This window comes from Octopus bimaculoides, chromosome 5 (genome assembly GCF_046866305.1).
Source record: "Octopus bimaculoides isolate indiv1 chromosome 5, ASM4686630v1, whole genome shotgun sequence".
In the NCBI taxonomy this organism is placed as follows: domain Eukaryota; kingdom Metazoa; phylum Mollusca; class Cephalopoda; order Octopoda; family Octopodidae; genus Octopus; species Octopus bimaculoides.
The window spans coordinates 15,404,997-15,427,498 of NC_142932.1; the positions used below are offsets into that span (position 1 = coordinate 15,404,997).

The 22,502-nt window shown below is 38.9% G+C and overlaps 1 protein-coding gene across 1 annotated transcript in view; it reads left to right on the top strand.

Annotated features, from left to right (window-relative positions):
• The window catches only part of LOC106876855 (uncharacterized), a 283,480-nt gene that overhangs the window by 145,243 nt on the left and 115,735 nt on the right, over positions 1–22,502 (top strand). The window contains exons 9-10 of the mRNA XM_089351893.1: positions 14,308–14,517; positions 21,915–21,982. Coding sequence (XP_089208019.1) covers positions 14,308–14,517; positions 21,915–21,982 — 278 coding nt within the window. The remainder of the gene's footprint in view (positions 1–14,307; positions 14,518–21,914; positions 21,983–22,502) is intronic.

A 22,502-nucleotide genomic window follows, 5' to 3' on the forward strand; every position in this document is an offset into this window, starting at 1 on the left:
ACCCTGATATGCATCTATATACACATGTAGATGAAAGTATATACATATGTGTGTATACATGCATATATATTTTTTGTATTATATATATATATATTTATATATACTGAGAGAGAGAGAGACACACACACACACACAAGGGAGTGCTGAAAAGTTCCTGGTTTTTACTCTTTTACTCTTTTTTTTTTTTACTCTTTTAATTGTTTCAGTCATTTGACTGTGGCCATGCTGGGGCACTGCCCTTAGTCGAGCAAATCGACCCCAGGACTTATTCTTTGTAAGCCTAGTACTTATTCTATCGGCCTCTTTTTGCCAAACTGCTAAGTTATGGGGACGCAAACACACCAGCATCGGTTGTCAAATGAAGTTGAGGGGACAGACACACAAACATATACATACATATATATATATATGTATATATATATATATATATATATATATATATATATATATATATATATATAAATATACGACGGGCTTCTTTCAGTTTCCGTCTACCAAATCCACTCACAAGACTTTGGTCGGCCCGAGGCTATAGTTGAAGACACTTGCCCAGGGTGCCACACAGTGGGACTGAACCCAGAACCATGTGGTTGGTAAGCAAGCTACTTACCACACAGCCACTCCTGCGCCCATCGTGTAAAAGAAAATGCAAGAGGATCAGTTAATTATGATTTCTTTGAACATATTCCCCACTTGGATTCACACACTTATTGCAGCAGCCCTTCAGTTTTTCGAAGCACTGTAAAAGAACTCATAAGTTTGGGCCTCCACCCAGGCTTTTAGAAATATCCTTAAACCCATGAACTTTTCAGCAATTCCCTCATACACACACTCACAGACTCACTGTACTTTCTGTTTGACTTTATTTCTTTAAAATCTTAACTAATCTATGAGACATCTCTCTCTCTCCCACTATGCTTTTTTCTTGACAAACTTTAGTCTATCTGCTTGTCTTTCTGTCGTGTGCATGTGCATATTTTTTCAATGTCAAATGATGGGGGCATTTGCATTTAACTATTTTAATATTTCTCTTAGGCATTGCGAGACTAATAACCAGGTAATAATAACCCAATATACATATTCTTCAGAATGAAGCATCAGCTGGGTATAGAGCGATAATAAGAAAGAAAACGAGATAACAAATTTCATTCCTTTCTCATCTCATTTTCATATATGCATATACACACACAGGGTGTCCTTAAATTACCTTTACCATCGGAAAATTTTTGAAAAAAAAAATTAAGAATCAGGATAACTCAGCAGAATTTATAAAAGTGTTTTGATGTTTCTAATAAAACTTTGTTTGCCTATGTTTCCCAATAAACTCTGCTGAGTTATCCTTATTTTTTATTTTTTCTGAATTTTTTGAATTGTAAAGATAATTTATGGACACCTCTCTCTCTCTCTCTCTCTCTCTATATATATATATATATATATATATATATATATATATATATATATACCATACTTGATGGCATATAAGACACCTGCCCTACCCCCAAAAAATGTCTCATAAAAATCAACCCTGACCCTATGAGAAGTTAGGCCTATGGTACATACATTAATGCACTAAAATCACTTCTCCTGAATACACTCCACTGAAATTAGGATATGTCTAATATATCTCTGCACATTTTATGCTATCATTGTGGAGGCCTTCCAAGTAGCCCTTTTTTTTGGTCTCTTGGATACCACCTAGTAACTGCTTGGGTCCACCTATTGTTTGTGAACCTTGCGCCATGTCTGACCCAGCAGAACTTGTGCTTCCAGTATTCTACAATTCCCATCATTCTCTTGTTCTATTGTCAAATATTCTCGTTTTAGATTTGCTTTCACAATGATATCTCTAACATGGATCTTTCCATGGCCCTCGGCATTGTAACAAGTTGTGTTCTCTCTTCATAGTAGCCCTCATCTCACTTGCATGTAAGAATTCTAGCAGGATGGCGCTATCAAAGAATCTGGCAATGCATGGACTTGTCCGGCTCTACTTTAATCACGTCCTTTATTGAGATAAACCTCTTCCATCCTGCCCTTATTCTCATCAGTATTTTACTGTCCCTGTCTTGGTGCATGTGGAGGCACGTGACTTTGTGGTTTTAAGTGTTGAACTCACAATCGTAAGATTGTGGTTTCAATTCCTGGACAAGGTGATCTGCTGTGTTCTTGAGCAAAACACTTCACTTCACGTTGCTCCAGTCTGCTCAGCTGTAGAAATGAGTACCGCTAGTTGCTTAGAGGTTAAGGTGTTGGATTCACGCCCATAAGATTGTGGTTTCAATTCCTGGACCAGGCGATACATTGTGTTCTTGAGCAAAACACTTCACTTCACATTGCTCCAGTCCACTCAGCTGTAGAAACGAGTACCACTAGTTGCTTAGTGGTTAGGGTGTTGGATTCACGACCATAAGATTGTGGTTTCAATCCCTGGACAAGGTGATCTGTTGTGTTCTTGAGCAAAACACTTCATTTTGCGTTGCTCCAGTCCACTCAGCTGTAGAAGTGAGTACCACTAATTGCATAGTGGTTAGGGTGTTGGATTCACGACCATAAGATTGTGGTTTCAATCCCCGGACAAGGTGATCTGTTGTGTTCTTGAGCAAAACACTTCATTTTGCGTTACTCCAGTCCAGTTTAGCCTGGAGAGAGATGGGCTCCACCAGGCTTTCTTACCCTAGACATGCTGCATGGCTGCAGCATCCCAATGGCCCCCCAAGGAGTTAAGGGACTTGTCAATTGTCTTGGTACATATTCACTGTGTAACCTAACTAGACATACTCCTTTACCTCTTTTAGACACAAATCATAAATATACAAATACACACATTGTCACTGATGTACTTTGAACTGGAATTTTAAGGGTGCTAGCACAGAGTGGCTTCCATAGTTTTTATGCAGTTTTAACTATAACAGATGCTATGCAGGACAAATAGTTTTCATTGGATAATGGCAGTTATATGAAAACGTGTTTTCATTTTTACTTTCTGGTGAGATGGCAGCGATGGTGGTGGTGGTGGTGGTGGTGGTTATGGTTCCGCATCAGTGTTGTGAGAGTTTATCTAATGACATAGAATATATTATTATATACTGATAAGTTGTACTAAGTGACCTGAATACTAGGTAACAAAAAAAAAAGAAAAAAAAAAGAAGGTAATTATGTCAAGTAACAGATGGTGCAGCAGCTAATGCACTAACAGACTCTTGTTTGAAATAAACAGTTTCACCGGAAAAGGAAGATCTGTTGGTTATAATACAAGAAGGGGTTGATCACAGCAAAGGTGATGTGTAAACCGTTTAGTGTCTGTGCATATGTGTACTTCATATATGTACACACACACGCACACTTATATTTTCACACATGCACACCAATATGTACATGTATCATGTGACACAGCCTCAATGACGAGTATTCCAGATGTTTCATCAACTGGAATCATCATCACCGTCGTCTTTTAATGTCCATTTTCTAGGATGGTTTACGTTAGACGGTTTTGAGAGGTTCTAGCAGATTCACTGGACTGCATCATTCTCCAATGTCTGCTGGATGCCTTTCCTATCACCGAACACGTCACTGCATGTTAGGCTGCCTTGCAGTTTGCAATACTAAAAGCCTATATATACACACATAACACAAATACCAAACTTGAGAAATTAGACTTCTCAAAACTAGAAGGGAGAAAGCTAATTCGAAAACTACAGATTCAATCCATCACTAGAACTGCTAAAACCTGTAATACTTTCCAGAAGTTTATCATTTGAATATATATATGAGCATGTCTAGATATGCAACTATATGCGTGCGAATACATAGTATTCGCATATATATATGTATTCGCATGACTATACACTAGATCAATTGGTTTCTAGGTTTCTCTCAATAAAGCAAACCATAAGAATCTTCACATATATATATACATACATACATACATAAATACAAACAAAAATGACCTGTTGTTGATGTTGAAATTCCAATGATGGAACCTTGGATCTAGGCTAGAAACCGACTCTTTCTCTATTGGCAAGAGATCTTGAAATAAAACTGAACAATGACATGCATTCAAACATATATGCATACATGCATCACCTCCTCCAATGCCTCCTTCCCTCTTAAAATTCTTTGTCCTGCAAGTTACTTGGTAACCTTGCCAGCACTGGTACCACGTTAAAAGCATCCTGTCCGCACTGTGAAGTGTTTGGTATTTGGAAGGTCATCCATCTGTAAAAACCATACCAAAACTGACTTTGCTTGTGTTCAGTCCACTCTGCAGGGTGGTTCATGTTAGGAAGGCATCCAGTTGTAAAAACTATACCAGAACAGACAGTAGCCTGGAGTAGTCTTCTACCTGACTGGCCCCTGTCAAACTGACCAACTTATGCCAGCATGGAAAGCAGACTCAATTTTTAGTTTATGCTATGGCTTGTACCTGATGACTTGTGCAGAGTTGTTACACATACTCTAATTCATTATTTAGCATGTTCTCAGCACAAGAAACTATTAGTAGCACATAAAGACATGTATTGTGTCTATCAAATAATAAATACACACACACATACACACATACACACATAGAGGGAAAGAGAGATTTTACAAACAACTTGCAGATGCAAGTGCTACCAGTTGAAAGCTCTGCATCGGACGCTAGCAAGCTTATGGGGTATCAGGAGAGAATGCACACCATTTCAGGGTATTCCCCTTGATGGCATCATTGTACATCAGCCCTCACCTCGCTGAAATGAGGCCCCACTTGCTAGATCAATTGGTTGTTAGGTTTCACTCAATATTCTTTGAGACATTGCTCATCATCTCTTTATAACCAAATCCAGTGGCTTGCCTTCTGCTCTGTAATTTGAGTATTACGCTTGGCAATATTTGTTCTACAAGGAGTTGGGTCTAGTAACAACATACATGCTCTTAACTATGCACAAAATATGAGAAAAAACTGTTTTAATTTCTCATTTTTAATTCCTATTTCCTAATTCCTCACTTTGAATTTTTTAATAATTGATAAGATGAACATACACATCGGAACTGCTAATATTTTATAAAAGTCATTTAATGTAACACATAAAAATACTTCTGTCTGATTAAAGAAAAAAAAATAAATAAAAGCATCTTTAAACATACTTCCGTACTATTTTCACTTTTACTTTTTACCTATGTATATATATATATATAAATATATATGTATGTATTTGTGTATGTATGTAGTTGGCAGGTTTCTATTAGTGACCAGCGCTGTTATGCAGACATTCATTCCAAAGTGTCAGAAATACATTTGTTAAAGGTTACCTGCTTTATTTATGCATCTTGTGTGTGTGTGTGTGTGTGTGTGTGTGTGTGCAGATATTTTTATTTTTTAATATAGATGTGATTTTGTGTGTGTGTGTGTGTGTGTGTGTATATATATATATATATATATATATATATATATATGATATGCATCTATGTATGGAGATATGTTTATTTTTTAACATAGATGTGGTTTTGTTTGTTTGTAAATGCACATGACCCCATGTATACTTGTGTGTGTATGTCATGTATGGTGTGTCTATATCGATGCGAAGAACTGTTTATTGCATAGATGGTTGTTTGTCTTCCATCAACATCAGAAGTGCCTTTTAATGCTAATACCACAGCGCGGCAATCATGATTTTAACCTTTGATATTTAACACCACACTAATGCTTACTATCAATAACATCATCATCATCAGCAGCAGCATCACAAAATACATGGAGACAAGGCACAAAGAGCATGTCCCTTCTCTGCACTAACCACAATGGTCAATAGACAGGGCATGTTGTTGTGTCCAATGGAAAATATATTTGGTAAGAAGCTTGCTTCCGAACCACATGGTTCTGGGTTCGGTCCCACATTATGGCACCTTGGGCAAAGTCTTCTATTATAGCCTTGGGTCAACCAAAGTTTTGTGAGTAGATTTGGTAAACAGAAACTGAAAGAAGCCCATCAGATATATGTGTCTGTATTTGACCCTCACCATCACTTGACAAGGGGTTTGTGTCCCCGTAAGCTAGTGGTTTGACAAAAGAATCTTATAGAATAAGCACCAGGCTTAAAAAAAATAAATAATAAAAATGTACTGGGGTCAGTTGATTTAACTAAAAATTTAAGGTGGTGCCCCAACATGGCCGCTATGTAATGACTGAAACAAGTACAAGAGATAAAGAGATTTCTCTTTTCTTGTGCCGATATACAAACCAATTCTTAGCATAACAACCCTCACCTCAGGTTCACAGTCAGTGTTGCTCTAACATTCCTCATCACAGCTTTATATAGCATTATGCAGTTATCACCAGTAATGCTGCTGTTGTTAATGGTGTATATCCATGTTTAATTGTGGTTACTGTATATATTTGTTTAGTTCTAATGGATGTGTGTATATTTATCCAGTTCTGATGAATGTATGTGTATTTCAGTTCCAATAAATATGCCTACATTTGATCAATTCTGATAAACATGTACGTATTTGTTCTGTTCTGATGGATGACCTTGTTTAGCTTTGATCTCCTTGACTGTATAAATGTAATTTTGATGTTTTCTAACTGATGTATTTGACTCCAGTTAGTTCTCATTGCTATCTGTAGTTAATTTTGCTGTTAAATACTAATACACAAGCTTGCTGGTATACCAAAGATGTTTGGGTGATCTGTAACAAAGGAGTCTCTATGTCTTTGCTTGACCTGTTAGAAATTGCGGAGAATGTGTGTGTGTGTGTGTATGAAGGTTGGAAAGAAACAAAGTGAGCGTGATTAGCTGGATATGTAATGTTGCTGTGTGTGAACACTGAGATCAGAGATCAGGGTTTAAGAGGAATCAAGTGTTGCATACAAGAGCAATGGCTCTGCTGGTATGGACATAATACATATAGATGATGAGACAATAGGGGCAGTTGAGGTTGTGGAGTTGAGAAGCTTGCTTCCTAACCATGTAATTTTGGGTTCAATCCCAACTGCATGGCATATTGAAAAGTATCTTCTACTATAGCCTCAGGCTGAATGAAACTTTGTAGGTGAATTTGGTAGATGGAAACTTTGCTGGGTGGTTGGTGTTAGGAAGGGCATCCAGCTGTAAAACCCTGCCAAAACAGACACAGAAGTCTGGTGCGGGCTCCTGCTTGGCTGGCTCCTATCAAACCATCCAACCTACGCCAGTATGGAAGGTAGAAGTTAAGTGATGATGATGAAGAAACTAAAAGAAAACCATCATGTGTGTGTTACTCTCTCCTTTCCTCGACGTCGTGTGATGGTTGTAAGCAAGCATCTTCATCGTGCAAGTGTTACGCTTCATTTCCAATTCTATGTGAAAGCATATCCTGCCAAGGGGAAATACCATCTTACTTAGAAACAGGTGAGAGTTGGTGACAGGAAGAGCATCTGGCTGTAGAATATCCACCTCGACAAATTCAATCTGACTCATGCATGCAAGCACGGAAAAGTAGACTTTAAAACAATGGCAGTGGTTTTTATATTCATTTATTCACCTATGGCAAAACTGGCACTGAGCTATGTAAGTCTTTTCTCTCGGAAAACATCATTGGAATGGATAGAGGAGACCCACAAAGACAACTAGAAGTTAACCCTGAAAAAAAAAAAGCCTTACCCAGGTTTGTGACATTGAGAAGAACTTTTCAGTCCTGACCAATCACGGCTTGCGAATATTGTACTTCTACTTTACAGGAGGGATGGTCAGTATAGGAGTGCCTTCAATTAGCAATTTGTAAAATTAATGAAACAAATACAGACCATTCTTGTTTCATGCAACAGGACAGTTAATTCAGCTAAACAAAACATAAAACATAAGACTCATTAAGTTAATTATTTCACTATAAATATTGTCAATTCATTAGCTAAGAACTCATCTTTCCGTTCTTACAGTTCTTCCTTTTTTCCTGTTGAATGTATTTTTTTCTTTTACTTCCTCCTCTTCTCTGCTGTCTGCCATCTGATTTTAACATTTTCTCTCATCAACACCTAATGCTTCTCTATTCTACCACTGTTCAAGTACTCTTGTATTTTAATACCACTCCTTATAGTCTTGTACTCTGTTACTCCTCTTCAAATACTTTTGTACTCTACAATTACTCTCCATTGTCTCATACTCCTATGACACCTCACAGTTCTATATTCTCCTCATCATACTTTTATACTCTACAGGTACTTTTCAAAAAGTCTTGTGCTCTACTTCTCCCCAGTCTCGTACTCTACTACAACTCACTGTCATGTATTCTCCTCCTAACTCTTGTATTCTACTACCATTTTTCAATCTTATACTTTTCTTCTCCTCTTCATAGTATTATACTCTACTCCTCTTCCTCATAGGCCTGTACTCTACTCTCCTCTTCTTCCTAGGCTTGTACTTTATTATTACTCTTCATAGTCTTGTACTACTCCTTCTCCTCCTCCTTGTACTCTACTACTCATCACACTCTTGTGTTCTGCTACTGCATTTCAGCCTTGTACTCTACTACTCCCTTCTTAGTCTTGTACTTTACTCCTCTTCCTTGTACTCTACTACTCCCTTCTTAGCCTTGTACTCCACTTCTTTGTACTCTACTCCTCATCATACTCTTGTGTTCTGCTACTGCACTTCAGCCTTGTACTCTACTACTCCCTTCTTAGTCTTGTACTTTACTCCTCTTCCTTGTACTCTACTACTCCCTTCTTAGCCTTGTACTCTACTACTCCCTTCTTAGTCTCCCCCCTCCTCCTCCTTATCCTCCTCCTCCTCATCCTCGTACTCTACTCCTCATCACACTCTTGTGTTCTGCTTCTGCACTTCTGCCTTGTACTCTACTACTCCCTTCTTAGTCTTGTACTCTACTCCTCCTCCTCCTCATACTTCCCTATTCAGCTCCTCATACTTTACTAATCTCTTATTCCTCATTTCGCTATTCTCCTAATCCTCAGACTCCTTATATCCCTTCATTCTACAACACTTCTCATACTTCTCTATTCTACTTATCTTTGCTTTTTCTTTTTCTACATTTCTTTGTTTTCTTTTTTTCTTATTTCTCAGGAATTTTTTTTTTTATTTTCTTCTCTGCCTTTTATTCCTTTTTTTAATTATTTTTTTGGTGGGGTTTCATTCATTATTTGTTTTTACCTCTTTAACTTTTCCTCCCCACTTTCCACCCCCACCACCACTACCAACATCATTCCCCACCCAAAACCCACCCCATAGTGTCATCAGAATATTCAATGATGCTGGTGTAGTACTTTTTGTTGTTGTTGTTTTTTCCCCCTTCTTTTTCTTCTGCTTTTCAGGAAATTGCATTGATTCAAAGGAGATGAGAGAGAGATTGGAGATGTTTGAACATTATTGTTAATCCATCTTTGCTTAATTAACGAGATGCCGTCTTTAAGTGGCAGCTGTGATTAGATGCTGGTGCTGCCGTTGCTCTACTATGCAGTATTGTGCAGCTGGTGGCGTGGAGAGAGAGAGAGAGAGACTTCTGCATGAATGCACTGTTTGTAAAACATGACTAAATGTAATAGATTAAATGTGTAATATATGTTTCTTATTGGCTTTGTTTTAATAAAATCTATTTGCAAAGCGTATGCAAGTTGAAAAGACTACTGTATGTGTATATTATTATAAGAACCAATGTGCAATGAAAACATAAAGAGCAACAGTCTTACAGACAGAGAGACTGTAATCGTATATCTATCATTTGTCGGACAACTGCGCTGCGATTTATACTGCAGAATGTTTGCCATTGTTTATCTTCGCAAATTAGACACTATAATCAGTACAAGCATGCTTGGGTGGTTGAGAAGTACTCTTCACGATCATAAGATTATGAGTTCAATCCCCAATGAATGATGTCTTTCGCAAGGAGCTGATCAAAGCCTTGTGAGTGAATTTGGTACTTTGGTAGAAAAATAAAAACAATGGATGGGAGGCAATATTCCGTTATGTAATGATAAGTGTTAAAGGATTTGTTGGAACAAGGATTCACTTGAAGTTCAAAAGTCTTGGACTAGCTGTGAAGGGGAGGAATGATGCTCCAAGAAAATTATCAGGGGTCTCTAAGAAAGCAAGCCATTACATCTGGCTCAAGAGAGGATGAGTGGTAGCACAAGAAAAAGCATTGAGGTGGGTGGAAACATTTGGCTCAGAGTCCCAATGTCTGACCCAACAAAACTTGTACTGTTGTGCATGAGTTGCATGTTGTGCTGTTGCTTGCATTGGTGTCTGTCCCTGAGCAGTTCTGGTGTCATGGTGAAAGGGGCCGAAACACCTACAGGGCTGCTTCACCACCTGATGAGACATCAACTCATGCATTCAGAGTGCAGCAGCACCCTCAGAATACAAGCATTTACCCTAAATGTGCATATGCACAAGCGTGTGTGTGTGTACATGTTTGTGTTTGTTTACATTTGTGCTCTGAAAGTTGTTCCTTACTAGCAGTTTTGTTGTTATTACTCTCTAGGTGCAGGAGTGGCTGTGTGGTAAGCAGCTTGCTTACCAACCACATGGTTCCGGGTTCAGTCCCGCTGCGTGGCATCTTGGGCAAGTGTCTTCTACTATAGCCTCGGGCTGACCAAAGCCTTGTGAGTGGATTTGGTAGACAGAAACTGAATGAAGCCCGTCGTATATATGTATATGTGTGTGTGTTTGTGTGTCTGTGTTTGTCCCCCTAGCATTGCTTGACAACCGATGCTGGTGTGTTTATGTCCCTGTCACTTAGCGGTTCAGCAAAAGAGACCGATAGAATAAGTACTAGGCTTACAAAGAATAAGTCCCGGGGTTGATATGCTCGACTAAAAGGCGGTGCTCCAGCATGGCTGCAGTCAAATGACTGAAACAAGCAAAAGAGTAATAAAAAAAAAAAGAGTAAATCGTCTTCCTTTTTCATGCCTTCAGAGACATGTGAGTGAAGAGACCCCTTGCAAAACAGGTAATGGATAGAGAGAAGAAGGGCATCTGGGTGTAAAACGATGCTTCAATGGTATATTTATCCAACACATGCTAGCATAGAAAAACAGATGTAAAAAAAAAAAAAATTATTAAATTCGAATGAATGAAATTTGTTTCTGCTATTTTAACTCTGCTGTTTTATCTTGACAAGAACATTTATTAGTCATGTAATGCTAGCAGGACAGGTTATACAACTAGTGACACATATTGTGTGTCTGTGTGTACACGCACGCACAGACACACGCTAGGTGAGCACTGTGCATTCTCCAAATACACTAAATTGTATTTATAATAATTATAATAATTCTGGTTTTTGCTATATGATAATATAATCTTGTTCCAATTTGTTTTGAACTCATAATTCACAGTCTTCATCATCATCATCCCTGTTTTCCATGCTGGCATGGGTTGGATAGTTCAATAGGAGCTGGCAATCCAAAAGACTGCACCAGGCATCACTGTCTGTTTTGGCCTGATTTTTATGGCTGGATGCCTTTCTTGATACCAACCACCTTACAGACTGGACTGGACTGGATGCTTTTTATGTGGCACCAGCCCCAGTGAGGTCTATTTTGGCATGGTTTTTACAGCTGGATGCCCTTCCTAATGCCAACCACTTTACAGAGTGGCTTGGGTGCTTTTTTATGCAGCACCATTGCCAGCAAGAATTAAGTCATGCTGAAAGTGTAGTTTGTATAGAAATCTAGAAAGAAATGGCATAATGTTTGTCTGTTTATATATAGTCATAAGTTAAGCACAGTAGCACATTCTGCAACAACAACCATTGTCATGATACTACGACTGTCATACATTGAAAGAAGACTTGCAAATAGCTACGTTGTCTGATCATTAATACAGTTGGCTTGCAAGCGCTAGATGATAATAATAAGCTTATTGTATACAGTGCTCAGTTTCATTACAACTTGTTGCCAAAGGGTGAAAAATGGGGCAGAAGGCAGCAGTAGTCATTAAAGAAAGACAGTAATGCTAGGCAAAAGTATAGTACAAAGAATGAAATGCAAAAGAAACTAGCTTCTCAACCACATGGTTCCAGGTTCAGTCTCACTGCAGGGCACCTTGAAAAAATGTCTTCTATTATAATAGCCTTGGGCCAACCAAAGCTTTGTGATTGGATTTGGTAGACAGAAACTGAAAGAAGCCCATCATGCCTCTGTGTGTGTGTGTGTATATGTCTTTGTGTCTGTGCCTACATCCCTGTAGCTTAATGGTTTGGCAAAAGAGACCAATAGAATAAGTTCCAGGCTTTAAAAAAAGAAATACTGGGATCAATGTATTTGACTAAAAATTCTTCAAGGTGGTGCCCCAGCATGGCCACAGTCAAATGACTGAAACAAGTAAAGGATAAATGAAAAGTGAAAGATATCCATAAAGAGGAAAGGCACATCAGGGGTAGCGCTGGTAAATTTCAAGGAGCATAGAAATCTTGAAAGATGTGGTGTTCTGACTGCCAATAACTGATGCAGATAGTTTATTCCATGCTTTGAAAATTCTGAGTGAAAAAATGTTTCCAAAAGTCATGGATGCTGCACCGTATTTTAAAAATATTTTATAAGCATATCTATGAGTGATAGCAATATTGAATTTAAAAGTTAGCCAAAGTATGAAAAATGTCGGGTTACAATTGTAAGCTGAAGTTGTCAACCAACCAGTCATAAAATGATTGCCTGCTTTCTACTTTAGTGCACTTTAGAAGCCAGAACAGTTTGCTCAAGGATATGCCAGCTCTGCAAACTGAGATTCCTGGCATAAACCCAGAGTTGAAAAGCAGTTAACTATAATTATGTCATCTATATTAATTCATTATTAAGGATGGAAGTAGTGGTAGTTCAAAATAGCGTTCTGTATATTTTATTTAATGTAGATATACTGTAGAAAGCCAGAGAAAGTATCTTTTATAGACGTATAGTGCTAAAAAGCACAAAAAATATATCGGTAGCAGATGAATAGCATCCAGCTGCGTCTTTGCACATCATCAGTTGCAAGTATCCACTATCAATCACTTAGACAATTTTAGCTTCTACTGATATAGAAAAACAGTGATTAACAAATTACTGGTGTCGCAAATTGGTATTAGTAATGGAGACAATATTAATTCAAAATAGCATTCTGTATATTTCTATGTAGATATAGTGTAAAAAGCCAGAAAAGCTGCAGTGTTTGTCTCAAGAAAGTGTCTTATAATGCATCTCTCTGCTGTCAGTATCTACTCAATCCTAACCCAATTAAGATTTTCACCCTCTACCTAAAAGTCACTAGACCACTAGTTCTGTGTAGTGTCCTAACCGTAGATGTGTTATCATAAGATGGTGCAGTTTTACCTTGCAGTTACGAACAAGGGCAATATGTAATCCATCAGTATTTTAGTATCTCAAAGCACTTGGTTCAAATCCTCATATGCACTTTGGAAAAAGCAGTGCAAAATAAAACAAATAAATGAGTAAATAAATAAAATATCTTTGGTTATTTTTGTGTGTGTCTGTGTCCATCACAACATCCTTTCATATCTGGGTCATTGACCTCAGGTGAACAAGGAAACATGCTAAACACATGGTAGTAGATGTGATGATGTTGGTGGTGGTGGTGGTGGTGGTGGTATGGTGATTTGGCAGTGTTAGAGATGTCAATATAGTATTGATAACAGTGTTGGGGGGGAGGGCAAGCGCCCCCTCTCTGCAGTGATGTGTGGGTGCAGGGGTAGATTTTGCACAGCCACTGATAACTGGTAGCTCAGTGCACCAAGAGGAATACATCCAACCATCCAACCACATCATGGTAGTCATGTTTGGACAGTATATTTAGCTTTAAAATAACATATTATACAATATATATTATATATATATATATATATATATATACACACACATACATACATACACACATGTCTATATATACACTCACACACACAGGCGCACACAGTCCATATATATGTGTGTGTGTATATATATGTAAATGTGTGTGTTTGTATATGTCTGTGTGCTTGTGTATATATATGTATGTATATACATGTTTGTGTGTATACATGTGTGTGTATGTATATATATGTATGCATGTATGTATATATATATATATATATATATGTGTATATGTATATATGTATATATAAAACATATACTCACGCGAAACTGATAAAGCACCACCAAACTCTAAATTCTTTAGCTTGTGTCCCAGCTGTCATTCTGCCCTGCATCCAGACACACTTGTATCTATAGTAACCACCCACATTTCTATTATTTTATTGTTTATTTTTCATTATTTATTTATTTATTTTTTTTGTTTCGTTTGGTCTGTCATCTTTCTCCTCGTCTGTCTCTCTTTCTTATTGCAATCTTATCTCATTTCCTTGCAGCTCACTCGTCATCACACAATCATATCAACACCAAGACTCCCCCGCTGGTTCCTGCTACCGGCATTCAAGTGCCTGATCTTCTCAATCGCAACAGTTTGGCTTACGGGACCACAAAACGAACCACATCAGATGGGAGTGGAAGTGATGATACGTATCCCTTTCCTCCACCCCCACCATCACCCAGCGCCATGACATCCAATCAGTCACATGGTAAGTTTAAAGTTTACCGTTTCCCTTTTTTGAAACTTCACATCTTGTTGTTAAGCATCAGATCAATTATGATTTAGCAAATTTATAATCGTAAATGTCTTAGCTGTGAGAAATGGCCATTCTCTGGAATTGTAGCTTAAGCACATCATATATAACCCTTCATAACTTTTCTATTTTTGGGGAATTTTCAGAAAATTTCTGCAAATTTTTGTTCTACACATGGGAGTTCATACAATTATGAAAAAGAAAAAAAAATTTTTTTAATTTAAAAGAAAATTTTTTTAAAACCCGTTTCTCCCCGCCCCCAACTTCCAATCCTAAAAGTTCTCTTTCCTGAATGTTTTTTTTAAACCAGAGTTTCAAATATGGACAATCCAAATTCTTTGCTTAACTCTTAGCAATGGACTGCCCTTGGGTGCATCATCATTCGATTAAATATGTTTATGGAGAGAAAAATGGTGAAAAACCTCAATACCTGTCAGAGTGACAAAGAAACAAGGAAGGTATCAGGTGGTCGTGAGATGTGCTAAAAATAACAGCTAAATCGGTCTTAAATCACACAAAAAAAGTGAGGGGGGTTTTGGGGTTTTTTTTTTTTTTTTTTGCATAATCATATGAATTCTTCCTGTGTTTGCAAAAATTTTCTGAAAATTGCAAAAAATAAAGAAAGGTTATGAAGGATTACATGGGGAGCTTAAACCGGAATTCTGCTTACCATTCTTTATTTCTTTACACATGGGACATCTCTGCTTGTCCCTGGTATAAAATTTGTTGTCCACCCTCTCCAAAATTTCTCTTACATAATCAAGGGGACGCTTCCTTTTTCTCTCTTTTCTTGTTCTTTCATATCCATTTAGCTACTTGGCGATGCCACTAATGTTGGTGGCACAAAATAAAAATTAAAAAAAGGAGCATCCAATACCCAGTATTAGGTGACTGGCATTAGGAAGAGCATGGAGCACAATGCTGCCCTGTGGTTCAGCAGATCCTGTCAAAGCATCCAATCCATGCCAATATGGAAAATGGATATTAAATGATGATGAAGATGATTTATTCCAGACTACATAGATTAGTGTGTTGTGTGTGTGTGTTTGTGTTTCATTGTTTTTATACTGTCATCATCATTATCAACTTCATTATTTAATGTCCGCTTTCCATGCTGGCATGGGTTGGACGGTTTGACTGAAAACTAGTATGCCAGGGGGCTGCACTAGGTTCCAATCTGATTTGGCAAGGTTTCTACAGCTGGATGCCCTTCCTAATGCCAACCACTCTGAGAGTGTAGTGGGTGTTTTTTTATGAGCCACTGGCATTAGTGCCATTGACCTGACCATGACTACGGTCTCACTTGGCTTGACAGGTCTACCCAAGCATGGTATATCACCAAGGGTGTTGGTCACCTGTCACTGCCTCAATGAGGCCCAATGCTCAAATGGCACTTTTTACTTGTCACCGGCCTGGGTACCAGTCAGATGGTACTGGCATAACTGTATTCATTGTAAATGAGTGTTACTTTCATACAAGCAATGTTATTTGTGTCCAATCTTCCATGAAAACATGCCCCGACCAAGGAGAGATATATTAACTTGCTTAAGAGTTGGCAATAAGGGGGAAGGGCACCAAGTCATAGAAAATCTGCCTCAGCAAACTCTGTCTGACCCATGCAAACATGAAAAAGTGGACATCAAGACGATGATGATGGTGATGATGCATTACATGTTTACATGTGTCTCTGTGGTTTTAGTGTCCTTTTGGCCCTTACTGTTGTTTTCCATAATATCCTTTGTCATTTCTATCATCTCTGCTCACCATCACCACCAACCCCCAAAACTTACTTCTTTTGCCACTGTTGTACCTTACCAACCATCACTGCCAACCCTTGAGTCTTTGCTTTTTCCATTTCAAATTCCTACCATCAACTCCTAGGTCTTCCCTAATCTACCTCTACATCTACCATTCACCACTGCCACCACCATTTAAGCCTTTCTTAGTCTACTCCTACCACAGATGCCCTATGCTACCATTACCCAAGGGCACCTTGACCAACCATCACCATCCATTGCCACCATGTCTACTTGTGCCACACCTGTCCACCACTGCCACCACCACCTCTATAATCCAACACTGCCACCACCATTCAAGTCTTCCTTAGTCTACTCCTACCACAGATGCCCTTTGCCACCATGTCTACCTGTGCGACACCTTCCATCCACCACCTCCACCAACTGTCCAAATCTTCCCTCATTTACATCTAATCAAATCTTCCTTGTTCTACTTTCCAGCACCTCCCATTCACAGAATCAATTTTGTTTCTACTATGTTAGTTTTGAGTTATTCCCAGCTGTTTACCCTTCCTGACAAAAGCCACTCAGCCATAAAGTTGCTATGGTTACCTGATTCCTAGTAGCAATTAGTAATATGCTTTTGTCTGACATGCACTGTGTGGTTCTGAAAGGCCAGCTTGAACCTTTACCCTTTGTTACAGCAAGCCACCTTGTTAACAATTCATACAGTTTAGTGTTTAGTCATTAAAATAACTCTAGTAGATGTCATGGTAGATATATAACATATATTGTCATCTCTTTGTATATCATCAATGTATATGTTTGGTGTTTATATTTTACACTTTTTCCATGTAGGTCACATTTTATACAATATCCCAAATAAAAAGGAGTGGCTGTGTGGTAAGTAGCTTGCTTACCAACCACATAGTTCCGGGTTCAGTCCCACTGCGTGGCATCTTGGGCAAGTGTCTTCTACTATAGCCTCAGGCTGACCAAAGCCTTGTGAGTGGATTTGGTAGACGGAAACTGAAAGAAGCCCATCGTATATATGTATATATATATGTGTGTGTATGTGTTTGTGTGTCTGTGTTTGTCCCTCTAGCATTGCTTGACAACCGATGCTGGTGTGTTTAGGTCCCCGTCATTTAGCAGTTTGGCAAAAGAGACCGGTAGAATAAGTACTAGGCTTACAAAGAATAAGTCCCGGGGTCGATTTGCTCGACTAAAGGCAGTGCTCCAGCATGGCCGCAGTCAAATGACTGAAACAAGTAAAAGAGTATGTGTGTGTGTGTCTGTGTGTGTGTTCTAACATGTCTATCATTACTCCTCTGGAACAATGTGTTAATTGTTTTCGGTTTCAACTCATGATCTCAGATCAAATCACCTACCAAGGAAGTAGTTCCACTCTTAAAGTAACACAGCATGCTTATGCATAAATATGTAAGCGGAAACCATGCCATGTATGTTTAATAAACGCATTATTTAGTCTCACTCTGTGTGTGAGCTTGTATATAACTGGTTTCAGTCTTTGGACTGCAGCCATCCAGGGGCACTGCCTTAAAGTGTTTTAGTTGATTGCATCGACCATTGTACTTGTTTAAACCTGGTTGTGCTTGTTTTAACATCCTCTGTTTTATTGAATAGAGATTATGAAATACAGACTCATCATCATCCTCATCAGTTTTGTCATCGTTAGCAGCAGCAGCAGCAGCGTTGTCGATGTATTAATGTTCAGACAGAATTCATTGCCAATCCTCTCTCGTTTCCAAGCAATGTAATATTGTAATATCCAACCCCCCCCCCCAACCCCCCCATGTGTTTTCATAGATGATTGGCAACGAAGGACACCGTTTATATAACATTGGCACTTGTTTACAACTATTGTGTGAGGACAAGACAAGGAGACACACCCATATCTACGCTCTCTCTCACACACACATACACACACATAAATGAAGGGCTTCTTTCAGTTTCCATCTGCCAAATCTACTCACAAGGTTTTGGCAGGCCTAAGTCTATGGTAGAAGACACTTGCCTGAAGTACCTCACGTTGGGACTGAACCTCCGTACAGATGGTTGTGAACAAAATTCCTTAAAACATACAGCCATCCTTAACCACATATATTTACCTTCTTACTTCTTTCAGTCATTAGACTGTGGCCATGCAGGAGCACTGCCTTGAAGAATTTTAGTCAAATGAATCAACTCTCGTACCTTTTTTTTTTTTTTTTTTTGTTAAACCTGGTACTTATTTTATAAGTCTCTTTTGCTGAACCTCTGTGTCGTAGGGGTGTAAACACATCCACACTAATTGCCAAATAGCAGTGGAGACAAACACAGACACAAAGACACACTCACTGTGTGTGTGTATACACTCTTTTATTATTTTACTTGTCTCAATCATTTGGCTGTGGCCATGCTGGATCACTGCCTTTAGTCAAACAAATCAACCCTAGGACTTATTCTTTGTAAGCCTGGTACTTATTCTACTGGCCTCTTGCTGAACCGCTAAGTTATGTGGACATAAACACCCCTACATTGGTTGTCAAGCGATGGTGGGGTTTCAAACACAAATATACACACACACACACACATATGATGGGCTTCTTTCACTTTCCATCTACCAAATCCACTCACAAGGCTTTAGATGGCCTGAGGCTATAATAGAAGACACTTGTCCAAGGTGCCATGCAGTGGGACTAAAATCAATCCCTGCCAAAGTCAGTAGTGGTGTTCCACAAGGCACTGTGTTGGGTTCACTTCTTTTCATCATCTTCATCACTGACATTACTGACATGGCAACATAAGAATCTTTGCAGATGATTCCAAGATCCGGAGGGTTGTCAATGAAGTGGTTCACCGGTCATGTCTTCAGTCAGATCAACTGGCTGTCATCCAATGTGGGGAAATGAATAATATACTGTTGAGGACAAATTTGAGTTAATCCACTTAGGAAAAGTGGTTACCCTGAAACTCCCATACTTCCTTCCTTCAGGTGAAATTTTAATGGCATCCAACAACCTAAGAAACTTGAGAGTAATTGTGGACAACAACATAAGCTGGGTTGCTCATATAAACAGCAAAACTGACATGGCCCACAGAATGTGTTCCTGGATTCTCAGAACTTTCCAGTCGAGAGATATCCACACCATTATTCTTCTCTTCTCTACTTTTGCCTAACCCCACCTTGAATACTGTTGTCCACTGTGGTCTCCCCACCCGAAATAAAGTGTCATCAAAGTTGAAGCGCCTCAAAGATCAATTACAAAAAAAATAGATGGCATGACAGGCCTTGACTAGAAAAGCTCAGGTTTTATTCTTTGCAATGTCACCTTGAGCGCTACACCATCTGCAGAATGTCGAGAATATTCCACATCAGCATTGCCCAAATGATGTTGGTATTACCTTTAAGATACACCCAAAACTTGGGCCCCGTGCTATCCGCCCACCACATAAATCACACTGGCCAATGACATAATATAATAATGTGTATTACTATTGTTGAAATACCTATTCTTAAATTGTATACCCGAAACATGGTCTTTTGCGACAGAAACAGCTGTCTGGTTAGATTAAAGATTTAATCCATACTACCATCAAAATCTGTTCCATTTGTTTGATTATGTTTATAGGACTCCATCTAATAAGATTGTTTCTCCCAATGATTTTTATATGTATATATATGTGTGTGTGTGTGTGTATATCATCATCGTCGTTTAACATCCGCTTTCCATGCTAGCATGGGTTGGACGATTTGACTGAGGACTGGTGAAACCAGATGGCTACACCAGGCTCCAATCTGATTTGGCAGAGTTTCTACAGCTGGATGCCCTTCCTAACGCCAACCACTCGGAGAGTGTAGAGGGTGCTTTTACGTGCCACCGGCACGAAGGCCAGTCAGGCGGTACTGGCAACGGCCATGCTCAAAATGGTATATTTTATGTGCCATCCGCACAAGAGCCAGTCCAGGGGCACTGGCAACGATTTCGCTCGAAAGTCCTTACACATGCCGCAGGCACAAGTGCCAGAAAGGCGATGCTGGGCACAGGTGCCATCACAATTTCGCTTTCACTTGCCCCAATAAGTCTTCGCAAGCTGAGTTTCATGTCCAATGAAGGAGACGATGTTTGCATGGGTGCCAGTTGTCGAATTTAACTCGATTTCGATTTCACTTGCCTCAACAGGTCTTCGCAAGTGGAGTTTAGTGTCCAATTTGACTTGATTTCGACTTCACTTGCCTCAAAAGGTCTTCGCAAGTGGAGTTTAGTGTCCAATTTAACTAGATTTCGATTTCACTTGCCTCAACAGGTCTTCGCAAGTGGAGTTTAGTGTCCAATGAAGGAAGGTACGCCTAAATAGACTGGCAGAGGCCTTAGATTTAGGTCTCGCTTGGCTTGCCGGGTCTTCTCCCGCACAGCATTTGGCAGAGTTTCTACAGCTGGATGCCCTTCCTAAATGCCAACCACTCAGAGAGTGTAGTGGGTGCTTTTATGTGCCATCGGCACGAAGGCCAGTCAGGCGGTACTGGCAACGGCCACGCTCAAAATGGTGTATTTTATGTGCCACCTGCACAAGAGCCAGTCTAGGAACACTGGCAACGATTTCGCTCGAAAGTCCTTACACATGCCGTGGGCACAAGTGCCAGAAAGGCGACGCTGGGCACAGGTGCCATCACGATATATATGTATATATGTACACATATATGTATTTCTATATATATATGTAGTAACGCCTGCGCATGCGTAGTCTTACGCATGCGTAGAATTAAACAAGCAAGCGTTTCCCGCTCAATTCATTCTCTTTCTCGCTGGCCAGTGATTGAGCATGGACGTGTGTTTAAAGCTGTCTCTACATCTTTCGGTCTTATACTCGACAGCTCGTTATTCTCACCTCTAAAGATGTATAACTAAAGATATGTATGTTTTACCACCTAAATAAATGTTGTTTGAGTTGTTTAGTCTGGAGTTCAGCGTTCCGTCTATTTCATTAATTTTATAGTAGAAAGTCAGGTATACAATCTAAAGATGTATAACCCACTTTCTACTAAATATATATATATATATATATTAAAGCTGATAGGAAAGGCTATGTTTGTAAAAGATACAATATTTAAGTAAATGATATGATATGTTTTTTTGAGTTTCCATCTACCAAATCCACACGAGGCTTCAGTCAGCCCAAGGCTATAGTAGATAGAAGAAGCTTGTTCCAGGTGCATTACAGTGGAACTGAAAACAGAACCATCCAGTTGAGACACAAACTTCTTACCACACAGCCACGCCTGCACCTGTATAAAAAAAAAGTTGCTTAAATATGTTTTCTATTATATAACAAGTTTATTGCACATAAATTTTAACAACAAAATTTTATATGGACCCTCAAAGATCATACGGTCCCTAGCCGAGAACCACAGACCCAAATTGAAAACAAAAACTGTTCAACTTGGGCTAAGTTTTAAAAAAATCTTTTGAGCTGCAACTCATCAGAAACATATCGTTAACATTGCTTGTTTCCATTTCACATAGAAGTAACTAATTTTTGTATGATTAGGAACTGATGCTTAACATTGATCAAAACGTCCTTATTTATTATTATTATTATTTTTTGTTTTAGATAATGTATTCATCGACACAAACCATATCTCCTCCCCACCATCTTGTACAGGAAATGTGCCTTGTCAGGTGAGTTGGCATATCTCTCTTTCATTAACTCTCTCTCTCTCTCTTTCTCTGTTCTTTGCACATATTTATTGCAGTTGCATGTATTCTCCTTGACACCTGATTTCTAAATGATTCAGTGATTCTCTTACAAAGTGAAGGGGCATGACCTAATGGTTGGGCTGCCATGCTCAAAATTGTATGGTTATGCTTTTAATTCCAAGGGCGGCACATTGTGTTCTCAATTTGATTCCTAGACCGAGTGGTGCATAGCATTCTTGAGTAAAACACTTCATTTCACATTGCTCCAGCTTGTAAGTGATTTCCAGCAAGAAGCATGGGTGCTTTTGTGTAACACTGACACTGGCGCTCTCTATGTGACATTTGCACAGGGTTCTTGAAGGCCAATCCTCTCCAGCAGAGGCAGCAGCAATAACACTTTTACTGTGGAGGACAGGTCTTTATATCATTAATAATAAGACATTATCCAACATTATTGAACTTGTGTTTATCGTCCTACAGCATAAAGTTCTTGTAGTGGAGG